The 26,567-nt window shown below is 46.5% G+C and overlaps 1 protein-coding gene across 1 annotated transcript in view; it reads right to left on the bottom strand.

The window, feature by feature from the left end:
* The window catches only part of CUBN (cubilin), a 225,433-nt gene that overhangs the window by 28,201 nt on the left and 170,665 nt on the right, over positions 1-26,567 (bottom strand). Inside the window, exons 54-56 of the mRNA XM_050937633.1 lie at positions 22,792-22,979; positions 10,738-10,897; positions 8,961-9,110 (exon numbers count right to left, since the gene is read on the bottom strand). Of these exons, the coding sequence (XP_050793590.1) occupies positions 8,961-9,110; positions 10,738-10,897; positions 22,792-22,979 (498 nt within the window). The remainder of the gene's footprint in view (positions 1-8,960; positions 9,111-10,737; positions 10,898-22,791; positions 22,980-26,567) is intronic.

The following is a 26,567-nucleotide window of genomic DNA, read 5'->3' as shown; positions in this document are numbered from 1 at the left end:
CCCCATGATCCCGACCAGTGGTCTGCTGGCAATGTGGATGACGAGGACACGAGAAACGGGACTGCCCACACATGGATTGTGGGTGGGTGGAGTTTTGTGGCTGGGCAAATGCTGGAGGGCAGGGAAAGGGGCAGAGGCTGTCCACCATTCCAGTGATGATGGGGAGGAAACCGCAGTGAGGCCTGGTGGACTCAGCTTCAGTCTGCTCTCTGGTACAAAAGAAGCTGGTGCACTGGTGGATTCCTGGTGCGAAGACGGATATAGAATGTGCCCACAGGGATTGGAGGCAATACCCTATTGCCCAGGTGCCCTTGAGGTTCAGGGCAGGTTTAAGTGGCAAAAAGTTAGGGTAGTAAAGGGCCTGCCTTATCCTGTGGTAGTGGATTAGGGCCTCTTCCCAGGAGGGAAGGTTGGCAGAGGGAGAAAGCACAAGATAGAGGAAAGGGGCAATTCCCTGAAGAAGGGGCTAGAAACCCCCCTCCCCCAGAGCAAAAATCCCCTAGACAACACAGTGGAGCTAAGGCAGGATCCTACCTGCCCTGGCTCCGTGTGGCTCTGGGAAGTGGTCAGCATAGCCGACTTCTAGGCGCAGGGAACCTTGGCCAACAGGGTGCACCTGCAGGCATGGGCAGCATGCAGAGCCCTCCGGCCCCTCCACCTAGGTGCCAGACATGCTGTCTGCTTCCAGGAGCTGCCTGAGGTAAGCGCTGCCCAGCTGGAGCCTGCACCCCGACCTCCCTGCCACACACCAACCCCCCACCCCAGATCGGAACCCCCTCCCAAACTCCCTCCTGGAGCCCACACCCCGTCCTGCACCTCAACTCCCCACCTCAGCCCTGAGCCCCCTCCCACACTCCGAACCTCTCATCCCTGGCCCCACCCAGAGCCTGCACCTCCAGCCCGAGCCATCACCCCCTCCCACACCCCAAGCCTCTGCCTCAGCCTGGTGAAAGTGAGTGAGGGTGGGAGAGAGCGAGTAACGGAGGGAGGAGAGGGTGGAGTGAGTGGGGGCAGGGCCTCAGAGAAGGGGCGGGGCAGGGAGCAGGGCAAGAGTGTTCAGTTTTGTATGATTAGAAAGTTGGCAACCCTAGCCCTAAGCACCAGTCTGTTCTGGAGCGAGTCTCTCACAAACTTCTCCTGTTGGAGCTGTTTCACATGGTATAAATAATAAAATGTTTATTAGAGCAGAGACTCAAATCTGAGTGTCCCATATCCCAAGTGAATGGGGTGGTATTAAGTCAGATGAGGGGAAAATGGGTCAGTAACCCAGTCACTAGCTGCTATTAAACAGCGATAAATAAGGTTCAAGGCTTGGTATACAGAGACCTCAGCCTACTTAGTACTATGGCAAGCACACTATTAAAAATCCTTTTAACTTTTTTATTAAAGATACAGAAAAGAAGGGACAACAGTTAAAGCATCTGAAATGTAAAGTGTTAAGGCGTTAATTTTAATGTCTTTTTTCCCCTTTCCCTTTAGCTGGAAAGAGTTTTAGATGGGATGGAGGGAACCCTTGTTGATAGTCTCTTCAATGGTATTAAAGATGGTAATAACTGTCCTTTTGGGTAAAAGAGAAAGTACTTAAGATTTTACTTTTGTTGTTAAAGTCCGATCCCATTTTATGCCAGCTGGAGTTTGTAATTTAGTGGAAGCCAGCAGAGGTGATATTTTCTGTGTCCCTCTCTCTTTAGCTATTGAGAGATTTTAGAAGGAAAATCCCCTTATCTGTCAATCTCTTAGATAGCGTCAAAGATGGGAATAACTGTCTCTTTGGAGAAAAAGAAAAGTTAGTTGAGATGGGCTAGAGTCGTTGCTGCTGCTATTGTTCAAGTCCAATCCTGTTTCCTCTCAGGTGATTTTTGGGATTCAACTGGAACTGATAGGGGCGGTGATGGCAGTTGGGTCCCTCTCTCTGGCCTGGTCTGGTCAAGACATCCCTTAGGCTTAGGATGCAGAAAGTCTGGAAGGCAGCCATGGTGGTGAAGCTCAGGCCAGTAGTCTGTCAGTTCTTCCATATTCTCCCACAATTTTTTTCTTTATGGACCCAGAAAGGGAGTGATGGATGGAATAGTTTATTTCCTAACATCTGCTGCATTAATTTCTGGTTTTACTTTTTTTGTTTTTACCAAGCATGATTTCAACATAATTGTTGAATTGTATCAATTTGGCCGTTTTGTTTGGACTAATTTAGTCTCTTTTGTTTTCTTGCACCTGTTTATAACATTCATTATTGAAAACCGCTTGACCTATTTTTCCATCAAAATTTGTTTTTATAGGTTATTGTATCACCTTATAAATGTTTATGTATTTTTTTAAAACTGAGCTCACAATTAGAGTAAATTTACAAGCTCAATTACCACTAGACAATAGAATCAGTCTCTCTGACCCATTGACTATTAAATTCTTTATATAATGGAACAGGAGAAAATGAGACCCACATCCCAGAGTTGCTGATGGCCTTGTGGCTAGGCTATTCACCTGGGTGGTCAGGGGGACCACAGTTCAAGACCTTGCTCTACTGGATTCAGAAGTGAGCACTGGTCTCCTATATCCATTATGAATCACTCTCCCGTGTTTGAGCTGTTCTACTTTATAGACATTAAAAACAAATGTAGAAGAAGCAGGCAGCTTGTACTTATGTTAACTAATTAAAAACAAACAAACTGACCCCCTATACCCCACCCAGACAGCTGGGATGCTGTAAAATAGAATAAAACAAACTGCACATAAATGCAATAACATGCTCTTAAAAACAAATGAGGGTAAGGGGCAATGTTTTTAAAAAAGGGAAGACTCAGTGAGAAGGCAATTCAATGGTCAATCTACAAACACTTTGGGGAGAAGAATAGTTCTAAGGTGATTTTTTAAAAGGGAAGGCTGAAATGAAAAAAATTCCAGGGAAAATGAGTTTCATGCAATAAGACCTGTTGCAACATAATTATGATGGACTGTGTGCCGATTTCAGATGCAATGGTGGAAAGAGTAAGTTTGGTGGCCTATGAGCACAGGTACAAGGCTCAGGAATCTAGTCTCGAATGTACACTAGCCAGAGCCAGCATCAGAAGGCACTTCATTACTGAGCATTGTTAGCAGCACTGGTTCTCTTGATCGCCCTCATGGGTACTCATCCTCTTCCATACTCTCCTCCTTAACCTCTCACTCTCCTCTGGCTTTTCCCCCTCCCAATATAAACATGCTTTAGTCTCTTCCATTTTAAAAAACCCACTGTGACCCCACCTGCCTCTCCAACTACTGCCCCATCTCCTGTCTCCTTTTTGTCTTCAAGCTCACTGAATGCTGGCCCTTTAATCCAGGGAGTCAGAAGACGCCATTCCAGTAATGGTGGAACCAAAGGCGTGAGAAATGGCTGAAGCCAGTGTGGGAATAGAGGAAACAGTCCCAGGAATTAGTGGCTAGGGAGAAACCCAGACCACTGTCTCTTTAAGGGGCTGAAACCAGCATCCCTGTAGTGCAAGATGAGGCAGGACTCCTCTCTCTCCCAGCCAACCATAATGAACCCTGGGAAGGAGGGCAGTATAAATGCTGCCTTCTGTCTCTCATAACAGGGAGGTGCTAGCAGGAGGAGGAAGTCTGCCTGCTGATCTCTCCAGGTTAACAGGGCTGAGTGGGAAACAGGGGCCAGCTAGAGAGAAGCAGGCTAAGGCTTGCAGCTGGCAGGAATTGCAACCTAGCCCTAGAAGGTGGGCCAGTCAACTCTTGATCTCAGGAAGGAGAAACTCCTTATGCTCTACCCCAGATCTGAAAGGAGGGCAGTGGACTCCTGACCCCCTTAGAGGGAATTATTTGTGACCCAACCCCAGGAGGAGGTCCTCTGGTTCAGACAGTGGCAGCCAGAGCAAGGAAGCCTACCCGAACCTTCCCACCAACCCTGGAGGTCTTTGGACTACGGAGGTTTGAGAAGAGGGAAACTGAGGCAGGGCTCCTGCAGAACCACCTCTAACTAGGAGGGGCACCGTGGAGGGAGCAACCCTATTACAGACATGCTGCCTGGAGTTCACAGCCTCCAGTTCCAGCCTAGCCCCTACCCTATCTGGGTTCTGTCCAGTATCCTTCACTGAAACTTTTTGCCAAAGTCTTTGAGACCTCTTCCTAGCCAAAGCTCAAATCCTTATCCTCCTTGACCTGCTGGACACCTTTGACACAGCTGACCATGCTCCTCTTCTTGAAATGTTGTCCTCCCTTGGTTTCTGTGACTCTTCCTTCCTCTGATTCACCTCCTACTTCTCTAATTGCTTCTTCAGTGTGTCCTTCAGAGGATCCTCCTCATCACCCTCCAGATGTCCATGGAGGATTGATAGGGCTCTGTCTTAGGTCTACTTCTCTTCTCCCTCTGTACCTTACCTCTGCCTAATCTCATCCACAACCACAAATTCAACTACTGGTATGTGGATGATTTACAAATCAGCCTCTGTTCCAGACCTGTCTCCTGTCCAAAGGAAAATCTTAGCCTCTTTCTCTGACATCTCCTAGTGGACGTCTAGCCACCAGATCAAGCTCAACATGGCTAAAACAGCGTTCTTAATCTCTCCTTCCACCAACCTCTTCCCCCTCCTCCTCTTTCTTGATCATGGTAGACAACACAACACCACCATCCTGCCAGTTACTCAGCCCTGTGACCCAGACATCATCCTTGACTCAAACCTCTCCCTAGGTGCTCATATCTACACTACATATAAATCCTGCTGATTCTTTCTGCATAAGGTCTTTAAGATACAGCTTTTCCTATCCATCCACACACCTAAAATTTATCCAGGCTCTCATCATCTCGTGTCTCATTTCCTGCAACATCCTTATCTCTGGCCTGAAAAAATACACTCTTGCCCCCTCCTATCCATTCAGAATGCTGCCATAACAATCATCTTCCTACCAGCAGTTCTCAAACTTCATTGCACCATAACCCCCTTCTGATAACAAAAATTACTACATGACCCAGGCTGGAATAGGGCCGGGGCCTGAGCCCTGCCACTCCAGGTGGAGAGGTAAGGCCAAATTCCAAGCCCCACCAGGCTGGGCTGAAGCCCTTGGGTTTCAGCTTCAGCTCTGGGCCCTAGCAAGTTTTAAAGCTGGCCCTGGCAGCTAAACTCATTGCTTTGAGGATGTCACCCCCCTCTCTTTGCATCTGTCCACCAACTCCCTCTTCTCCATTACATCAAACATAAGCTACTTGTCTTTTTCACTGCCTATTCCCACCCTGCCTATCATCGCTCATTGGCTCCTGCCTCTGACTGAGCCATGATGCCAGCCTCCATTGTCCAATTATTAATTGTTCAAACAAGCACCTGTAGGCTTTCCCCCATGATGCTCTTCATGCTTGGAAGGAGCTTCTTATAAATATGTACAAAACTAAATCATATCCTCTTTAAAAAACTCTCCTCTGCTGAGACCCCAGCCTATTGTGCTGACCAGTATTGTTTCCTGGCACTCCTCGTTGGTCTGTCCATATATGTCTCTTGTCCTATACTTAGACTGTAAGTTCTCTGAGGCAGGGAACTTCTTTGTGTTCTGTGTTTGTACAGCACCTAGCACAATGGGGTTCTGATCCATAATTAGGGCTCCTATGCATTGTTGTTGCTATTATTATAAAACAGAATTCTACTCCTTCATTACTTATAAACTAGCCAACTCAAACCAAATAGCAGAGGGGCTATTTCAAAAGTGAATAATTACAATAGTCTTTTAAAGATCTCTTCTTTCAAAATAAGCTATTGCAAAATGTATCTATTTTCTGAAGTGCCTTGTAATAATTGAGAAAGCAGATGTGGAAGATTCCAAAATGGACCAGCAATCTTTTTTACATATTGCAAAATTATAACTTCAGCACTTAAGATTAAAAAAAACAACAAGAAACAAGCCAATAAATAATTGTTTGGAATGACATGATGAGACAGTGTGTTACTTTGCCTAGAAAGAGATCCACATAGTCTAACAAAATTAGATTAAATGTTGTAGGAACTTTCTCCCACTTATTTTATATGATTTCGACAAAGTATTCATGGCACTCAGAATTCCCTGGAAGCCTGCCTGATACCTGGAGAGAATTAACATGTTTCAGCACTCTAATACTATGCTATCAAATGCTACCATTAAGGATATTCTTAAAAGGAGGTTCTATTTGTATAAGGATTGCAAGCAAAAGGTTGGATCTGAGTAACTACCTTTAAATAATTCCATTGTTTATTGAGAAGGATTCTTACCTATTGTCTATCATTTAAAGTAGCCCAGACCTACAAGCCCAGATGCAGGAAAAGAGTAGAGAGAATATGCATATTCTATAGAATATTGTATCCATGTGCCACTGGCACCAAGCAAACAAATGCACAAAAAACACTTTGTGCTTGACATTAAATAAAATAGCAAAGGGAAATACGAATAAAAGAAGCTAGCAGTAGACAGTGCAATTTCACTAATCAGACTAGAGTAAAAATGAGGCTCTGTAACCAGATTTACTGTATCACACAGATGTACTTTAGGATGAAGAGAGTGAGTGGAGAATAGCACAGATTCCTAGCTACCAAAAAGAAATACTGGTTAGTGCTATCACATTTTGATCGTGAAATTGACGCACATTTCCATCCAATGCAATCCCATTTGGGTGTCCTTCCCCTTTCTTTGATTGCTTTATTGCTTACGATGACAGGCTGAAGGAACATGGAAAACATTCTTTACAGGAAACTTATTCAGATGCCAAGTCTGAACACTAAAAATTGTTTCATTGCTATGGCCTGAGTTGTTCATTTGGAAATTCTCCTACCAAGGGATCCCTTGTAGTCAGTACTATCGCTTCATCTCCTATGCAATATCTGAAAACACACTACTTCTGCCATAGAAATCTATGATTTTATCTAATGAAAAGATTTTATTTGCTGGCAGGACATGTGTATTATTCCACTCTACCCTATTGCCTCCTACTCTATGGTTCTCCAAAAAGAGAGATTTCGATAGATTAAAGTAAATGAAATGCGTGCTTTACAGGCACTAGTTTGAAAACTGCCTCCTTAGATTCAGTTCTCCAATAAAATATTTCACTATGTTAAAACAAGTTTTGTTTCCAATGGTGAAATAGCTAGTAAGTTACAATTATTAAAATCTATCTAAACTTTAAGTACTCAATCAGGAACATCTGAACTGTGTGTGTAAAATGGGTTTCATGGGCCAAATTCAGCTATACTCCATTGACTCCAATATAATTTGGAATGCTTATGCCAGAACTGAATTTAACCTGCATCTGTAAAAGAGAACTAAGGACCTGATCCTGCAAACCCTTAGGCACATGATTCATTTTACACGTGAGCAGTCCCATTGTTCAGTGGGACCACTTGTGCATAAATGTAAGCATGTGCTGAAGAGACTGCAAAATCAGGGGCTACAATTCTTCTTTCATTTTAAATTTAAACACCGGCAATTTCACTCTGTTATTAGAAGGTGATCAAAATTGCATTTTATTGTTAAGATCACTGTGAAAACAAATTTATAGGCAGCTTCTGGTGGTTGACAAACTTCCTCTTTTACCACCAGATGTTCTCTTGCTCGTATCCTAATTTCTTGCCTTCAGATGACTAAGGATTTTGTATTTGTGTACACTGATAAAGATAACAACAAAGCAAATCAGACCTGCAGTAAAGTGACCCAAGTAAATATTTATGACATATATAGTTTATCACAAGGTCTATATTCCTTAACTCTTTACCTCAAGTTTTTAATCAATATTGATTGCAAGTATATTTTCTGAATGCCTTTTTATAGAGAAAACCTCTCAAATTGAATATATATTTTAATTTGATCTAAATGTTCCAATACCCTTAAAGACAAATTATAATTTAAGCAAATGCTAAAGCTGAATATTCACTGGAGGGGAAAAAACGAATATAATCAAAGATGTGGAAATGGGCAGCATTTGGTTTTAATGTTTCAATTTTTTTCAGAAGGACCAAGATTTGTTTTTACTACAAGTAATCATTTAAATGTTTGTTTGCTTCTATTTTGATGAGCTCTTCCCCTAATTCACAAAGTATTAGGTTATATTTGAATTGGACATGAGCAAACTACTTTAGACAAAGACCACAGCTGAACCAAATCTTTGCCCCAAATTCAAATTTTAAAAAGAGCACAATTGTTTTTGAGTTCCAAAATAATTCCAAAACATTTTTAAAAAGCAAAAATTGTTCACCTCCTAACTTCATGGTTTCAGCCAAAAACAGAAGTACAGTAGAAAGCGATTATCCAGACCACCCTATATAACAGCTTGCTTGCATATCTCCTTGTTCAAATGACTCCCAATGATCAAAATCACAGGTCATCTCAAAGTATGATCTCTGCGCAAATGGCGTGGCTCAATCAGGATTCTACTGTACCGTGACAAGACTTCTGGGCTGAAATCCTGGGAGTCAATGGGAGTTTTGCCATTGAATTCAGTAGGGCCAAGTATTTCTTACCTGGCTAAATTCTGAAGAGACAGTATTGCTAATTAATAAATAATAGCACCACTTTCAACTTTCATAGTGCCTTTCACCTGAAGATCACAAAACATTTTACAAACATGAATTAGCTGTGACTGTAGCCTTGCACAATAAGTATAATTGTATCCATTTTGCAGATGTGGGAAATTGAGGCACAGAACAATTAAGTGTCGTGACTTGGCCAAGGTGTCACAGTCAGTGGCAAAACTAGGAACAAAACCCCAAATTCCTGATTGTCATTTTCATATTCTAACCACTAATTCTTACCAGATTTCCAGCTTCAGATAAGCTTCTACTATTTTGGACATTTTTTCTGAACTGCACCAAACCTTCAAACAAATCAAGTTTGTCAGTAAATAGTTTGCAAAATGGGGTCCTGAATTTAAATAATTATTTTCCATATGGGAGACTCATTATGCCCTTCTCTGAATAGCTTGACAGTCTGTATAACATACTGGAGATATTTAAAAATCAAGCACTTACATTCCAACTGGAAAGTCTCAAACCGTAGGATGACAAATGACTGAGGTCCCCCATCTATGATATAATTGCAATTTAAGTTGTTGTCATACTGGCTGGGGTAGTTAGGGGAGACAATGCGACCTGAAGGGCCGGTGAAATTTACTCCACATCCTGCAAATAAGAATAACCATAGTGAGTCTATGTAGCAACATAATGTTTAGTTTTTATTTTAACAATGACAGAATCAAGGTGCACAGGGTAAGACTGTGCCTTGCCCCAGTACGAGCTGGGCGAGGAGCAGCTGTAAAGATCTTTTCCCCCTTTTGGGTGCTGGGGAGATGGCCAGATGCTACAATAGTCCCTGTACAGGAGTAATAATAGTTCCAATGGGAAGCACAGTAACTATTCCTGCCTAGTGCCCCTGGGATTACAAGATAGCTGAAGGAGGACAGGATCATTGCCCACCCCATCCCCCTCAACCTGCATTGAACAGCAAAGCTGATGAGGCATGGAGAGTGGAACATGATGTAGCACTCTAAGTGCCTGAGAGAAGCCTAGCTCTTACATAATGGTTTTCATCAGTAGATCCCAAAGCTTTGCCAAGAAGGTCAGTATCATTAGCTCTATTTTATAGATGGGGAAACAGAGGCACAGAGCAACAAAGTGATTGCCCAGCATCACCCAGCAGGCTGCAGGCAGCACTAGCAATAAAGCCCAGCTCCCTTGGGTCCCAATCCGGTGCTAATGGAGTGGGTACCAGTAATTTCTTCCAACTCCAAAAGCCTTCCTAACCTGGTGTATCTTTTCTGGCTGTAGGCATGTGAAAATTAACAGACTTAAAACTGAAGGGCTGTTTTCAGCCTATGATCACTGCAAATGAATATTCATACACTGGTACCAAATTATGAACACCCATTTACAAGATGGGAAAATATGGGCCATTGCCTTCGCTCAGAGTTTTGCCACTGACTCTAATTGGAGCAGGATCTGGCCCTAAGTCAACTGTATGGCAATAACTGACCCCATAAAATGTACCTGATGTAGATCAGTTCTGATGTTATAAGCACAAAAAATCTATTACGATTGTCAATTCTTTTACATTTTGGCTCAGTGTTATAATCGCTTTAACACACATTTATTAGATGATACAAACACAGTTTAAAATTCCTGCTGAATTTAATCTGTCTCAAGGGGAAGGAAACTTGTTCATAGAGGGGTTGCTTTGGAAGCTCACCAGGAAAATGAATCTCTTTTTATCAAGACAATACCTCCTACACTTCCAGTTGGTTTTACCCTACTGAAGACTATGCTTTTCTAAAGGCAAAGGAAAGGATAGATAAATTAATGCCATTTAAGCCAGTGGGAAATGCAACAATAAAATCAAGGAAGGCGCAGAGGCTGAAAGAAGTTCCCTCTTGAGAGTAGTTCATATGCAGAGCATAGAATAAATTAGTACGGGTAGCAACACAAACTGTTCTAGTCTTAGACAAAGGAATAAAAAATACTGGGAAGAAAAGAAATACAAAGGGGTTCCTTCCCCAAGGATCCTAGAACCTTATCTTCCAAATAGCTTGTTTAAAGCTATATTGACCACTTCACTTAGGTCCTCATTCAGCGATGTTCTTAAGCATCTGCCTAACTTCAAGCATATGACTCCAATAGGATTAGTGACATGCTTAGGCGCATGCTTCAGAGCTTTGCTGAACTAAGGCCTTGAAATAGTGCTAGGTAACAATGTTTGCAGCTAATCCAAAGTGTACTGACTTAAAGGGGCCTCCTAGCTTTAAATGTCACTTACTGCTTATGAAAGGTGCAGAGAAGCCACGCCCAGGGGTATCCTGAGACTGGAACACTGTAGTTATCACATTGCTGGGAGCAACAACAGACCCAGGAGCTGTACTTCCACATCCTGTGGCCAACAAAGCTACTGCTTCTTCATCATTATTTCCTCTCAGCACCTGACAGATCCAGGATGGGGATGAGTTAGTATTTTCAAACTCCCTGCAGTCAGTGTGAATATATTACTGTGAATTACATTTTACCTGTCCCTCAAGGAAGTTACAAATATACAAGTATTTTCCACATTACCTAAGAAGCATTAGGATGTGACAGCATTCCTTCTAACTTTTTATGTCTATGTGTGGAATGAATTTTGTTATGTGCGCCAATATGGAAGTGATCTATGGCAGGGGTGGAGCTGAGGGGTTTGGAGTCTGGGAGGGAACTCAGGGCTGGGGAAGAGGGTTGAGGTGCAGGGGGCTGAAGGCTCTGACTTGGGGTGCGGGTTCTGGGGTGGGGCTGGAGATGAGGGGTTTGGGGTGCAGGCTTCCCCAGGGCTTCAAAGGGGAAAGAAGGCTCATCCCAGCCCTCTCACCGCAGCAGCTTGGGTCCAGGTGAGAGGCTCCTATTCCTGTCTGTGGCAGCTCTGGTGGGGCTGGGCTTGGCCGGGGGAGCATAGGGATGGCTTTAGGAAGTGCAGGGCCCAATTCAAATAGTTTCGACGGAGCCCCAGCAGGGATGATTCACCCGGCGGCGCTTTGGGTCTTCAGCGGCACTTTGGCAGCAGGTCCTTCACTTGTTCTGCGTCTTTGGTGGCACTGAAGGACCCGCCGCCAAAATGCTGCTGAAGACCTGGACCGAGTGAAGAACCTGCTGCCAAAGACCTAGAGCAAGTGAAGGACCCACCGCCGAAGTGCTGCTGAAGACCCAGAGCGAGTGAAGGACCCGCTGCCAAAATTCTGCTGAAGACCCAGAGCGAGTGAAGGACCCGGCTTCAAAGTCTCCCCGAAGACCCAGAGCACCACCGGGTGAGTAAAAATTTAAAAGGCGCCTAAGTTAGGCGCTCTTCTTTAGGGCGTGGGGCCCTATTAGGCGTGGGCACGGGGCCCTCTTAGGCGCAGGGCCCAATTCAGGGGAATCGGCCTAAAGCCGGCCTGGGGGGAAGGAGCACTTTGCGCCAGTTGCGGCAGCTCTGGTGGGGTGGGACTGGGCTGGGCTGGGCTGGGGTAGGAGCTCCTCTCCCCGCCTGCATGGCCCTTGATAGCGTGCTACGTGGCCATGCAGCTTAGAGGGAACTTAGGATGTGAGCCAATTTAGTGAAGACCTTGGAAATTAAACATTTCACGTGCAATAATTCTTACCTTTATTTTATCTTTGCCAATTGAAGTATAAATGTGTACACTATTAACACCCATGTTTATAATACATTACTGAATGTACTCCCTCTGCCAGTAAGAGTAGACAAGAATTTAGGTTAAGATGCTACAGTAATATATAGGCTCCTATCCAGAAGCTTCAGATAATTAATATTCTGACTCTCCGATCCAAAAATAAGTTGTTCTCCTATTACATTGTATTCATTTGTTTAATGACATGTTCAAGTTATTCAGGAAGTTAAAGTAATGGAATGCATGGCATGCATGACATAAGAAAAGGCGTATTAAGGATTAGTATAGTATTTTCTATAAAATACCAAACATATCAGTAAACAATTATAAGTCATACTTGATGGGGACCACTTCTGAAAGAAATCCTTCTCATACTCCCTCTTCTGGCCTTCACACAACCCCCAGCCTCACCAAGTTCATCATCAGAAGCAAGGTCCCCACAGACCAAGACACGCCAATTCAAAGTGGCACCAGGTCTGTCAGAACAAGAGACACAAAATCTGCAGACATATCTCCACTGCTATGATGATCAATACCCTCCACCATCACAGCTTTCAAAATCCATGGGTCCTACACATGCCTATCATAACGTTGTGTATCTCATCCAGTGCACTAACTGCCTTGATAACTATGTGGATGAAGTGAGACAATCACTGTACTCTTGAATGAACTCACACAGAAAAATGATAAGACAAAGCCCACGTCCAGACTAACCCGCTGTATCGGTGGGTTAAAATCGATTGCTCGGGGATCGATATATCGCGTCTAGTCTGGACGCGATGTATCGATCCCCAAGCGCGCTTACATCGATTCCAGAACTCCATCAACCCGAACGGAGTTCCGGAATCGACACGGAGAGCCGCGGATATCAATCCCGCGCCGTCTGGACGGGTGAGTAACTCGATCTTAGAAATTCGACTTCAGCTACGTTATTCACGTAGCTGAAGTTGCGTATCTAAGATCTATTTTCCTCCCCTAGTCTGGACGTGGCCTAAGACACCATATCACTTATGGGCAAACGCTGTTCACAAAATAATCACTCTATGTCTAACTTCTTAGTCTTTGTCCTCAAAGAAAACTGCACAACACTTTCAAAGAATGACACTGGGAGCTTAAATTCATAACTTTGCTAGACGCTAAAAATCATGAACTCAATAAAGACACCAGATTTATGGCTCACTATAACAATCTATAACCCACCAACCTTCCTTTGTCCTAAGACTGCAGAGGTGTTAACTGCCCAATTCACCCTGAATGATCTCTTTGTCAAGTGTGTTAATTCCTTAGGGCTTGGCTACACTTCAGAGTTACAGCGCTGGTGGTGGCTTTACAGTACTGTAACTTACAACCCGTCCACACTGGCAAGGCACATACAGCACTGAAGCTCCCTGGCTACAGCGCTGGTTGTACTCCACCTTGATGAGAGGAATAAAGAGAACAGCACTGGTGCCGCAGCGCTGGAGTGCCAGTGTAAACAGTGATTAGTCTTACTATGCCTTAACTGACCTCCGGAACCTTCCCATAATGCTTTTTAAGTAAAGATAACACTCTTTGTTTTGTTGTGAACTCAGGGCTCCCGGAGCTGCTTATCTAAAAAACAAACACAGCTATTGTTTGATCAAGCAGAGGGATCCCTTTGGAATGTTTGCTTGAGGAGAGAAGCAGCATGGCGTGCGGGTGGGGGGGTCCATTTCGGAGCAGCTGCTTATCTGGTCTGTGAGAAAAAAACAAAGAGGGCTATTTGCATTTAGTGAATGAGAGAGGGGTGGGGGAAGGGGTTGGAACTTGCAAGGCAGGGAGCTGACACAAAAATCCATTCTCTCTGTCTCCCCCCCTTCCTGTCACACTCCACTCCACCCCCCTCTTCTGAAAAGCATGTTGCAGCCACTTGAATGTTGGGATAACTGCCCATAATGCACCACTCCCAACACCGCTGCAAATGTGGCCACACTGCAGCGCTTTCCCTGCACAGCTGTACAAAGACCGCTTTAACTCCCAGCGCTGTACAGCTGCAAGTGTAGCCAAACCCTTGCACTTAATCTGTTCCGCCTTGTGTTCACCTGCAACACTAGGGGCTTGGCTACACTGGAGAGTTGCAGTGCTGGTGGTGGCTTTACAGCGCTGCAACTCACTCACCATCCACACTTGCAAGGCACATACAGAGCTGTATCTCCCTGGCTACAGGGCTGGTTGTACTCCACCTCGACGAGAGGAATAAAGACTATAGCGCTGCTGATGCAGCGCTGCTCCGCCAGTGTGGCCACCAAAAGCGCTGTTATTGGCCTCCAGAGGTATTCGGAGGTATCCCAGAATGCCTGTTCAGTCACTCTGCTCATCAGTTCGAACTTTACTGCCCTGGCCTCAGGTGACTCGCCCTTTAAATGCCCCAGGAATTTTAAAAATCCCCTTCCAGTTTGCTCAGCCAGGTGTGGAGTGCAATCAGTGAAACTTTCCAGGTGACCATGCCTCCACGTTCCAAACGAGCCCCAGCATAGAGCAATGGCAATTTGCTGGACCTCATCAGTGTTTAGGGGGAGGAAGCTGTGCATTCCCAGCTGCGCTCCAGCTGTAGGAATTACGATACCTATGGGCAGATATCAAGGGCCATGATGGAAAGGGGCCATGACCGGGACGTGCTGCAGTGCAGGGTTAAAGTGAAGGAGCTGTGGAGTGCCTACTGCAAAGCCCGCGAGGGAAACCGCTGCTCTGGGGCTGCTCCCACGACCTGCCATTTCTACAAAGAGCTGGACGCAATACTTGGGGGTGACCCCACCTCCACTCCAAGGACCACGATGGACACTTCAAAACGGGAGGAGGAGGAGGAGAAGGAGGAAAGCAAGAGTGATGGTACTGGGGTGGGGGGAGACACCCCGGAGTCCCTGGAGGCATGCAGCCAGGAGCTCTTCTCAAGCCAGGAGGAAGGTAGCCAGTTGCAGCAGCCTGTCCTTGGTGGAGGACAACCAGAGGAGCAGGTTCCCGGTAAGCAGCTTTTATTTTCAGGATGGAAATTTTTAGGCAGAGGAGGGAGGATTAGGGCTGCATGCATGCATGCCTAGATATGGAATAGCGCATTGATGTGGTCTATCACTTCATGGTAATCGGCCTCGGTAATCTCTTCAAAAGTCTCATCCGGTGCGTGGGCAAAGCGCTTGTGCAGGTTTATTGGGAGAGCCACTGTGGTCCTTGTCCCAGGGTATGTCTACACTACGGAATTATTCCGATTTTACAGAAACTGATTTTTTAAAACTGATTGCATAAAGTCAAGTGCCACACTAAGCACATTAATTCAGTGGTGTGCGTCCATGTAACGAGGCTAGTGTTGATTTCCGGAGCGTTGCACTGTGGGTAGCTATCCCATAGCTATCCCATAGTTCCCGCAGTCTCCCCCACCCATTGGAATTCTGAGTTGAGAGCCCAATGCATGATGGGGCAAAACCAGCGTCGTGGGTGATTCTGGATAAATGTCGTCACTCAACCCTTCCTCTGTGAAAGGAACTGCAGACAATCATTTTGCGCCCTTTTTCCCTGGATTGCCCTGGAAGATGCCATAGCATGGCAACCATGGAACCCGTTTTGCCTTTTGTCACTGTCACCGTATGTGTACTGGATGCCGCTGACAGAGGCGGTACTGCAGTGCTACACAGCAGCATTCTTTGCCTTTGCAAGGTAGCAGAGATGGTTACCAGTCCTTTTGCACCGTCTGCTGATTTTGAAATTGACGATGACGGTTACCAGTCCTTTTGTACCAACTGCTGCTGTCATGGGTGCTCCTGGCTGGCCTTGCTGAGGTCGGCCGGGGGCACATGGACAAAAATGGGAATGACTCCCCAGGTCATTCCCTTCTTTATGTTTTGTCTAAAATTAGAGTCAGTCCTGCCTAGAATATGAAGCAAGTCTACTAGAGAACCAGAGAGCACAGCCGCTCTGAGTCAGAGCCTCAGATAACCTGCAGAAATGATGAGCTGCATGCCATTTTAGGGGGTGCCCCTGCAACAACCCCACCCGTTGCTTCCCTCCTCCCACACCCCTCTTGGACTACCGTGGCAGTGTCCCTCCATTTGTGTGATGAAGTAATAAAGAATGCAGGAATAAGAAACACACTGACTTTTTAGTGAGATGAAATGAGCAGGAGGCAGCCTCCAGCTGCTGTGAGATTCCAGGCAGGACAGAATCTCCATTACTCATTAAAGGGTGCGGGGGAGAGGAGCGCAGCCTCCCGCTGCTATGATGAGGATGGTTACCAAGCCTTTTGCACCACCTGCCTCTCCAGGAGAAGCTTAAAGAAGGGAATGACCAGGAGTCATTCCCATTTTTGCCCAGGTACCCCCGGCCGACCTCACCGAGGCAAGCCAGGAGCACTCACGGGATGATGAGGACGGTTTCCAAGCCTTTTGTACTGTCTGTCATCAAGAAAGGAAGGGGAGGGGATGCTTCTGTTCAGCGCCGCAGCACCGCATCTACCAGCAGCATGCAGTAGACATATGCTGACACTGAAAAAAGGTGAGAAACGATTTTTTTCCCTTTTCTTTCACGGGTTGGGGGGAGAGGAGTAAATTGACGACATATACCCTAAACCACCCGGGACAATGCTTTTGACCCTTCAGGCATTGGGAGCTCAGCCAAGAATGCAAATGCTTTTCAGAGACTGCGGGGACTGTGGGATAGCTGGAGTTCTCAGTCCCCCCTCCCTCCCTCCAGTTAGACTGCCGCGTTCGCGCCACTGTGCTGCAAGGGGTGGAGGGACCATTGCTGCACACAGGAAAGCTGCATAGGGGCCAGGGCAGAATCCGCATTGCAGTAGAAGACCCTCCCGTGCTTCCCAGGTGTTCAGTGTAGGTGCCCCCTGCAGCTGTTTGCTTTCCCCAACGCACATAAACCCTAGTACAGCCCTGAACCAATCAGTCCCCCTTACTCACCATTTTGGGGCTCCCGTGGGTTATGTGCACTCTCTTTGGGATGGGAAAATTATGCTATTGTGAAGACTGTTAATGTGCCCTGCTTCAATGCGGGGGAATTACTCTGTCCGGTATAAACAATGCTGCCTCTGTTAAGTGTTGCATTTTGCCTTTACAGATGCAACCTTGAGATCTCAGCTGTCCATGTTATCACCAGCTGAGAGATTATAAAACCTCCAGAAGAGGCCGCGAAAAAGCAAAGAAGACATGCTGCAAGAAGTGATGAAGCAATCTCTCACAGAGAATCAAAAAGCGCAGGAGTGGAGGGAGAGGGAAAGCAGGATCCACAAGGAAAACGCAGTGCAAAGGAAGCAATGCGCGGAGCGGCTGATAAGCATCCTGGAGCACCAAGCAGACTCTTTCCAGGTGCTTGTAGCCATGCAGCTGGAGCACTACCGCCACCCCCCCCCTCGTTGCCCTTATCCCAAAACCTCTTTCCCTTGTGCCCCCATGTTAGCTCTACACCCCCTTCCCCAGCATGCGGGTTCTTACCACCACCAGCTGCCTCCAACACCTGTACGTTCACCAACCAGCCCTGACAACTACGACTCTTACCCTCTGCACTCAACCCCCTTCACCATGCAGTACAGCCATTCTGAAGTGCAGCAGTCATTGCACAGCACTCCAGACAGGACATATGCAAACCTGGGATTGTACAGTTCCCCACCCCACCCCCTTGCCCTTTCAGATTCCAAACAAGTTGTGTGTTTTCAATAAATGAATTTTTGGCTTTGAAAACAGTCTTTATTATTGCAGAAAGTTAAAGATACCTTAGCCCAGGAAAGAAACAGGTACTGCAGATCAGCTTAGGAAACACAGATTCCTACTAACATTGTAACCACTGCACTTCACTCCCATGCAAGGCACCAAACATTACTGTTGGTTTTCAGCCTCAAATTCCTCCCTCAAGGCACCCCTAACCCTTGCAGCCCTGTGCTGGGCCTCTCTAGTAGCCCTGCTCTCTGGCTGTGCAAATTCAGCTTCCAGGCGTTGAACCTTGGAGGTTCATGCCTGATTGAATCTTTCACCCTTCCCTTCACAAATATTATGGAGGGTACAGCACGCGAATATAACCGCGGGGATGCTGCTTTCCCCCAAGTCCAGCTTGCCTTACAGAGATCACCAGCGCCCCTTTAAATGGCCAAAAGCACACTCCACAGTCATTCAGCACCAGCTCAGCCTGTAGTTGAACCGTTCCTTGCTGCTGTCAAGGCTCCCTGTGTACAGTTTCATGAACCAAGGCATTAACGGGTAAGCAGGGTCTCCAAGGATCACAATGGGCATTTCGACGTCCCCTAATGTGATCTTCCGGTCTGGGAAAAAAAGTCCCAGCCTCCAGCTTCCTGAAGAGGCCAGTGTTCTGAAAGGTGCGTGCATCATGCACCTTTCTGGGCCAGCCTGTGTTAATGTCAGTGAAATGCCCACGGTGATCCACAAGTGCCTAGAGAACCACAGAGAAATACCCCTTCTGATTAAAGTACTTGGATGCTAGGTGGGGTAGTGCCAGAATAGGAATATGCGTCCCATCTATCTCTCCTCCACATTTGTGCAAAGCCATCCACAATGTCGGTGCACGTTCCCCAGAGTCACGGTTCTTCTTAGCAGGATGCAATTAATGGCCCTGCAAACTTGCATCAACACGATTCCAAAGGTCTACTTTCCCACTCCAAACTGGTTCGTGACCGATCGGTAGCTGTCTGGAGTTGCCAGCTTCCAGATTGCAATAGCCACCCGCTTCTCCATCGGCAGGGCAGCTCTCAATCTCAGGTCCTTGCGCCGCAGGATGGGGGTGAACTCCTCACACAGTCCCATGAAAGTGGCTTTTCTCATCCGAAAGTTCTGCAGCCACTGCTCGTCATCCCAGACTTGCATGACGATGTGATCCCACCAGTCAGTGCTTGTTTCCTGAGCCCAAAAGCGGCATTACACGGTGCTGAGCATGTCTGTGAAAGCCACAAGCAATTTCATGTCATACGCATTATGCGACTTGTTATCATCGTCGGACTCCTCACTCTCACTTTGGATCTTAAGCAATAGCTCAACTGCCAAACGTGACGTGCTGGCGAGATTCATCAGCATACTCCTCAGCCGTTCGGGCTCCATTTCCCATAGACTGAAACGGAACACAAAATTGCGCTGCACAGAAACCATGCAAAGATGGCGCCAAATGTGGATGGAAACACAGGCATTGCTGGGATGTGAAGTGATGCACCACGGGGCGTTGGGACAGGAACCAGAATGACTCGCCCCCTCCGCCCCCTTCCCACAACCCACGGTGCCAGAATGGGAAGAGGTGCTCTGTGAGAGCGCTGCCCATAATGCACCACTCCCAACACCACTGCAAATGCTGCGAATGTGGCCACACTGCAGCGCTTTCCCTACACAGCTGTACGAAGACAGCTGCAACTCCCAGCGCTGTACAGCTGCAAGTGTAGCCAAACCCTAGGAGCACCTTTCCCATACCTGAAGAAGAGCTCTGGGTAAGCTCGAAAGCTTATCTTTCACCAGGAAAAGTTGGTTCAATAAAAGATATTATCTAATCCTCCTTGTCTCTCCAATATCCTGCGCCCAACATGGCTACAGCAACACTGCAAACAACATTAGAAGTAGTAATTTTAAGGCTAGTTAGGGCATCAGTTCAGGAAAAATCACATGCATGCTTAACTTTAAGCAGGTACGTCCAACCCATGTCAGGTAAGCACTTAAGCAATTACTTAACTTTAAGCACATGTTTAAATCTCATTTAAGTGAATGTGATTTAAGCATATTTGTAAAACCAGACACATGCTTAAAGTTTGAAGTTAAGCAGGTGCTTTAGTTTTTTTGCTGAATCATAGACGTGTAAGATTGGAAGGGACTTCAATAGGTCATCTAGTCCAGTCCCCTGCACTCAGGGCAGGACTAAGTAAAAAGTAGACCAGCCCTAACAGGTGTTTGTCTAACTGTTCTTAAAAATCTCCAGTGACAGAAATTACACAACATCCCTAGGCAATTTATTCCAGTGCTTAACTACCCTGACTGTTAGGAAGTTTTTCCTAGTGTCCAACCTAAACCTCCCTTGCTGCAATTTAAGCCCATTGCTTCTTGTCCTATCCTCAGAGGTTAATTAGAGCAATTTTTCACACTCCTCCATTTAACCATCTTTTGTGTACTTGAAAAATGTTATCATGTCCCCCCTTAGTCTTCTCTTCTCCAGACTAAACAAATCCAATGTTTTCAATCTTTCCTCATAGGTCATGTTTTCTAGACCTTTAATCATTTTTTGTTGCTGTTCTTTGGACTTTCTTCAGTTTGTTCACATCTTTCCTGAAATGTGGCACCTAGAACTGGACACAATACTCCAGCTGAGGCCTAATCAGAGCGGAATAGAGCGGAAGAATTATTTTTCATGTCTTGCTTGCAACACTCTTGCTAATACATCCCAGAATTAAACTTGCTTTTTTTTTTTTTGCAACAGTGTTACACTATTCACTTGTATTAAGCTTGTGATCCGCTATAACCCCTATATCCTTTTCACTCTTTCCTTCCTAGGCAGTCATTTACCATTTTGTATATGTGCAATTGATTGTTCTTTGCTAAGTGGAGTACTTTGCAGTTGTCCTTATTGAATTTCAACCTATTTACTTCAGTACCTTCCCAAGGATGTTAATCAAATGTTGTTTGCTTACATGAGAAAATATTAGCTTCCTATTTCAAATGCAATGTGTTGAAATCTCCTAAAGTTTCTATTTCAATAACATGCCTGATTGGTCTCCAATCAACGTGATTACAGGATTTTTCCTTACCACTCATCTAGTAAAAAAATAAGGAAAATAAAGAATATTTGATTAAGACTTTCATATGTTGGAAAGAAGTCAAGAGAGATCAGCCACATACAACTGTGATGGTTTTGTAAACAGCCATCTTAGCAAAGGACTAGCCATGTACTGTTTGATCCCACGCAAATACTTAGGCATGTGAATAATGGTATTTATGTGCCTAGGTGTTTGCAACATTGAGCCCTTGAATGCATAAGCGACACACAGCGGGACATGTCTTGAGGGGGCCATTTGGGGATTGGTCCTGCTTTGAGCAGGGGGTTGGACTAGATGATCTCTTGAGGTCCCTTCCAACCCTAATAATCTATGATTCTGTGTGGGGTCAAGTGTCTCCCCAGACCTGCCTGCTGAGGGGAATGAGGGAGGCTCTGTCTTTCTCCTGCTGTGCCTGCCCCTTGGCACGCTTGGCCCCTGTCTTGGGCAGCTAGGCCCGGGCGGGAAGCAGAAGGGACAGGACCAGACACTTCTTACACCGGCCGCTCAGGGTTGCTGCTCTGTGCAGTGCAGCGGTGCCTGAGAGAGAGCCTGGCTGAGAGGGCGACAGGAGGTCACCCCTTCCCCCACCCCAGATCCAGCTGCCAGGGACAAGGGCTGAGCAAGCCGGAGTCCTTTCTCCCCCCCTGGCATGTTTCTAGGTTGCTTGGCCCCTGTCCCCAACAGTTGGGCCTGGGCAGGGGGGCAGCCCACCACCTCCCCAGCCTGGCTCTCGCAGGCAGCTGCTGTGCTGCACAGAGCAGCGACCCGGAGCAGCCAGCTTCAGCCATGTGAGAAGCAGCTCCCTGCCTGGGCCCAGCTGCCAGGGAGAGTAGCCAAATGTGCCGAGGAGTGGGGGGGAGGTACAGTGGGAGAAAGACAAAGTTCCCCTTGCCCTGCAGTAAACAAGGGACAGGGAGAGCATGGTGGCCCCGGGCTGGGTGCAGCAGTCACTGGGCAGAGGAGACACATGGGGCAGTTATGTGTCCTCCCCTTTAGATTGTCCCTCCACTCTCCCAGGATGGGGAGGCACGAATCGTCCCTGCCTACATGATTAGTGTAAACAGTGCACATCCGGGACAAGGTTTTCAAAGTGATTATAATTGGGAGTGCTTTGGTTTTTGGGTGCCCAATTTGGGATACATTGATTGTCAGAGGATGGGTGCTCAGCACTTTCTGATAACCAGGTCCCTTGATGGGCTGGGCAACCGAAATCTTTGTTCATTTGTTCTCAGGGGCTAACTTGGTCATTCAAATAGTTTTTTCCATGCCATGCAAGCTCTGCATACAACAATACTCAGGATAGTCATCCAGATTAGGTTGGCCATTTTCAATCAACAGACTCCTCCACTGGGGAGCAGTAAGACTTGCTGTTTATGAAACAAAACTTTATTAGTGACATATTTACTGCTGTGGTTCAAGGGGGCAGAACACAAAATTGCCATTTTTTTATGGCTTTAAAAAATTAATGTAATTTAGGTCTTCTCAGCCATTGGCTGTAGAGCTGCTCAAAGCATCCTACATGATGTCAAATTATGCTTGCCCTTTATTACAAGTGGGAGTATTGTGGCTCTGGAGAGAATGAGTACCAAAACACGCAAATCTGCCAAATGCCCGAGAAAAAACTAAACTACAAAGAATTCAAAGCATGTCCCACTCTGCCCTAATGCCTTCAAAACAAGTTGCTCTAAGCTGCCATTGAAAAAAATATAAGTGAGGATTAAGACAACCTTGATATCTTACACAGAGGTATATTTATAAACAAAGTATCAATTGTGATTCTCTACTAGTATGTTGTTGTGGGAACCATAACTTTGAATTTCCAGGGTTTTGTGTGTTTAAAATTTCAATCATACCATTGTATGAACGTAGTTGTTAGTAATTAATACTAAACACTGAAAACTGTCAAACCACAGATCTCCTACCAGTGCTCTCTTACCTTCACATAACTGTTCTGGCACTCTCCATTACTATTGGGGATCTGGAAGTTGTTATCAAACCTCATCTCCAAGTGTTTGCTCTCGTGAGTAATGATTGTCCATGTGCATCTAATGTTCATGGGGAAATTTTGAGGCCAGTGGGGAGATTTGATTGTGCCACTATCTGAATGAATGATTCCACCACATCCTACACAAACAGAAGTAGATAAGAGAGCTGGTCAAAATGTTTCAGATGTTGTTGTTCCCACAGCATTCAGCTGGGCCTGAAGATTATGAGTGGCTGCTTTCACAGGTGCTTCTTGTGCCTATGCCTGCAGAAGCATGAAAGAAAAGATCCATTATTCATTCACCCCCATTGCTATTCTTGCTACCAGAGAAGAAGTACTACCTGCTATTGGGGGTGGATATGCTCAGAAAATGACTCTTCTCTCACCACATTGTTCCTTTCTCCTCCTCTCATGTCCTTTGCTTCCCTATTCATCTAATTCAGCTCTGTTCCACCTGTAAATATCTGGGAAGTAAAACTGACCACTGCTCATACATTGAACACAGAAGTGAGAAAAGACGATTACTCACCTTTGTAACTGTTGTTCTTCGAGATGTGTTACTCATAGTCATTCCAATTAGATGTGCACACACTGCGTCCATGATTGTCGGAAGATTTTTACCCTAGCAACACACAATGGGTCAGCTGAGGTGCCCCCTGGAATGGTACCCTTATGGCGCTGGATATATACCCCAGTCGACCCAGCGCCCCCTCAGTTCCTTCTTGCCGGCTACTCTGACAGAGGGGAAGGAGGGCAGGTTTGAATGGATATGAGCAACACATCTCAAAGAACAACAGTTACAAAGGTGAGTAACCGTCTTTTCTCACTTCTGTGTTCCATGTATCAGCAGTGGTCAGTTTTACTTCCCAGATACTTACAGGTGGAACAAAGGTGAGTAACCGTCTTTTCTTCTTTGAGTGCTTGCTCATATCGATTCCATTTAGGTGACTCCCAAGCCTTACCTAGGCAGTAGGGTTGGTGTGGGATGTCGCAGAGTGAAGAACTGCTGAGCCAAATGCTGCGTCACCCCTTGACTGTTGGACAATTGCATAATGGGAAGTGAAGGTATGCACCGATGACCAGGCTGCTACCCTACATATCTCCTGTATGGGTACATAAGCCAGGAAGGTGGAAAAGGAAGCTTGAGCCCAGCGTGAGTGGGCAGTAAGGTGCGTAGTTGGCACGCCAGCCAAGTCATAGCATGCACGGATGCAAGATGTGATCCAGGACAAGATGCACTGGGCAGAGACTGGGAGGCCCTTCATCTGGTCTGCCACAGCTATAAACAGCTGGGATGTCCTCCTAAAAGGTTTCATTCGTTCGATGTAAAAGGCGAGGGGCCTGCGAACGTCTAGGGACTGCAGCTGTTGTTCCCATCGAGAAGCATGCGGCTTCGGATAGAAGACCGGAAGGAAGATGTCTTGGTTGACATGGAAGCCAGACACCACCTTAGGAAAGAAGGAAGGGTGTGGTCACAGCTGTACCTTGTCCTTATGAAACAACGTATATGGGGTGTCTGACGTAAGGGCTCTAAGCTGTGATGCACATCTCGCTGAGGTGATAGTGATGAGGATAGTGGTTTTCCAGGAAAAGTACAGGAGCAAGCAAGTGGCCATCGGCTCGAATAGGGCACCCATGAGTCTGGATAGGACCAGGTTGAGGTCCCACGTAGGGGCCAGATGCCGAATTTGCAGGTAGAGATGTTCCAATTCCTTGAGGAACCTGCTGATCATGGACTGGAGAAGACTGAGTGCCCATTTTTGCCCCGGTGGATGAAACTGCTAGGCCCTGCTGTTTCAAGGACAAGAAATAGTCTAAGATGGTAGGTACTGGCGCCTCCCGAGGGGCAGCATTGCTCAGAACACACCAGCAGGAGAAATGCTTCCACTTGGCCAAATATGTGGACCTAGTAGAGGGCTTTCTGCTACCCAAAAGTACTTGCTGCACCGAGCAGGAGCAACGTAGCTCAGATTGAGTTAGCCATGCAACATACATGCTGTGAGATGGAGGGATTGCAGGTCTGGATGACAGAGACGGACGTATTCCGGAGTGATCAGGTCCGGCCACAACGGAAGTGGAATTGAAGTGGTCACTGACAGATCGAGGAGAGTGGTATACCAATGCTGCCGGGGGGATCAAGATTAAGTGGGCCCTGTCTCTGTGCAACTTGAGAAGGACCTTGTGGACTAATGGAAATGGAGGAAAGGCATAATACAGGCAGTCTTTCCATGGTATCAGGAAGGCGTCCGATAGGGAACCCAGGGAGCGCCCCTGGAGACAGCAGAACACCTGGCACTTCCGATTCTCACGAGAGGCGAAAAGGTCTATCTGGGGAAACCCCCACTTCTGGAAAACAGAATGGATAACATTCGGGTGAATCAACCACTCGTGAGCCAGAAAGGATTTGCTGAGGTGATCTGCCAAGGTGTTTTGGACTCCTGAGAGAAATGATGCCACCAGGTCTATCGAGTGGGCTATGCAAAATTCCCACAGGTGAGTGGCTTCCTGGCAGAGGGGGGACGATTGCGCTCCCCCTTGTTTGTTGATATAAAACATGGCCATTGTGTTGTCTGTGAAAACTGCAACACAACAGCCCTGAAGGTGCTTGCAGAACACCTGACACACTGGGCACACTGCTCTCAGTTCCCGTACGTTGATGTGCAGGGAAATCTCTTGTGTGGACCAAAGGCCCTGTGTGCAAAGGTCCATGAGGTGAGCACCCCAACCCAAAGCTGATGCGTCCGTGGTCAGGACCAGGGAGGCCTGCGGGGCATGGAATGGCACCCCTTTGCATGCTGAAGTGCAGCCACCAGACCATGGCAGTTAAGACTTCCGTCGGTACCGTGACCTCTGTGTCCATATTGTCCCAGCCTGGGCGGTTTACAGTTGAGAGCCAGGCCTGAAGTGGATGGAGGCGCAGTCTGGCTTGTCTGGTCACGAAGGTGCAAGACACCATGTGTCCCAGCAGACCAAGGCACGTGCGTGCTGTCGAGGTTGGGAAGCTTTGGAGGCCGTGGATAATGCTCGCCATGAACTGGAAGCGGGCGTGCGGTAGGCACGCACGGGGGAGTTTTGAATCCAGGACTCCTCCGATGAAGTCTATTCTTTCGGTCAGCTCCCAAAGTGGACTTTTTGACATTGAGCAGCAAGTCCACCTGTCTGAACAAGCTCATGGTGAGCTGGACCTGAGATTGCACCTGGTCCTTGGAGCGACCCCGACTGAGCCGGTCATCGAGGTACAGAAACATTTGGATCCAGTGTCAACGTAGTGAGGCAGCTACGACGGTAAAGATCCTTGGTGCTGTGGATAGGTTGAGGGGAAGGACCGTAAATTGGAAGTGCTGTTGGTTGACCACAAAGTGAAGGAAATGCGTGTGTGGTGGGTAAATCACTATGTGGAAGTAAGTGTCCTTCACGTCGAGGGCGGCGTACCAGTCTCCAGGGAAGGGATAATGGTCCCCAGGGAAACCATGTGGAACTTCAACCTTACCATGAATTTGTTGAGTCCACGCAGGTCCAGGATGGGCCGTAGCCCCCCCCCCTTGCCTTGGGGATTAGGAAGTAATGGGAGTAAAACCCCCTGCCCCTCAGTTCCTTTGGAACCTCCTCTATAGCTCCAATAGTTAGGAGCATTTGCACCTCCTGTAGAAGGAGTTGCTCATGAGAAGGGTCCCTGAAGAGGGAGGGTGGGAGTGGGGGACAAAACAAATTGAAGGTGGTATCCACTT

This window comes from Gopherus flavomarginatus, chromosome 2 (assembly GCF_025201925.1).
Source record: "Gopherus flavomarginatus isolate rGopFla2 chromosome 2, rGopFla2.mat.asm, whole genome shotgun sequence".
NCBI classification, from domain to species: Eukaryota; Metazoa; Chordata; order Testudines; family Testudinidae; genus Gopherus; species Gopherus flavomarginatus.
Note: the sequence above shows the minus strand (reverse complement) of the source record. Positions and strands in the feature narration are given on the sequence as shown.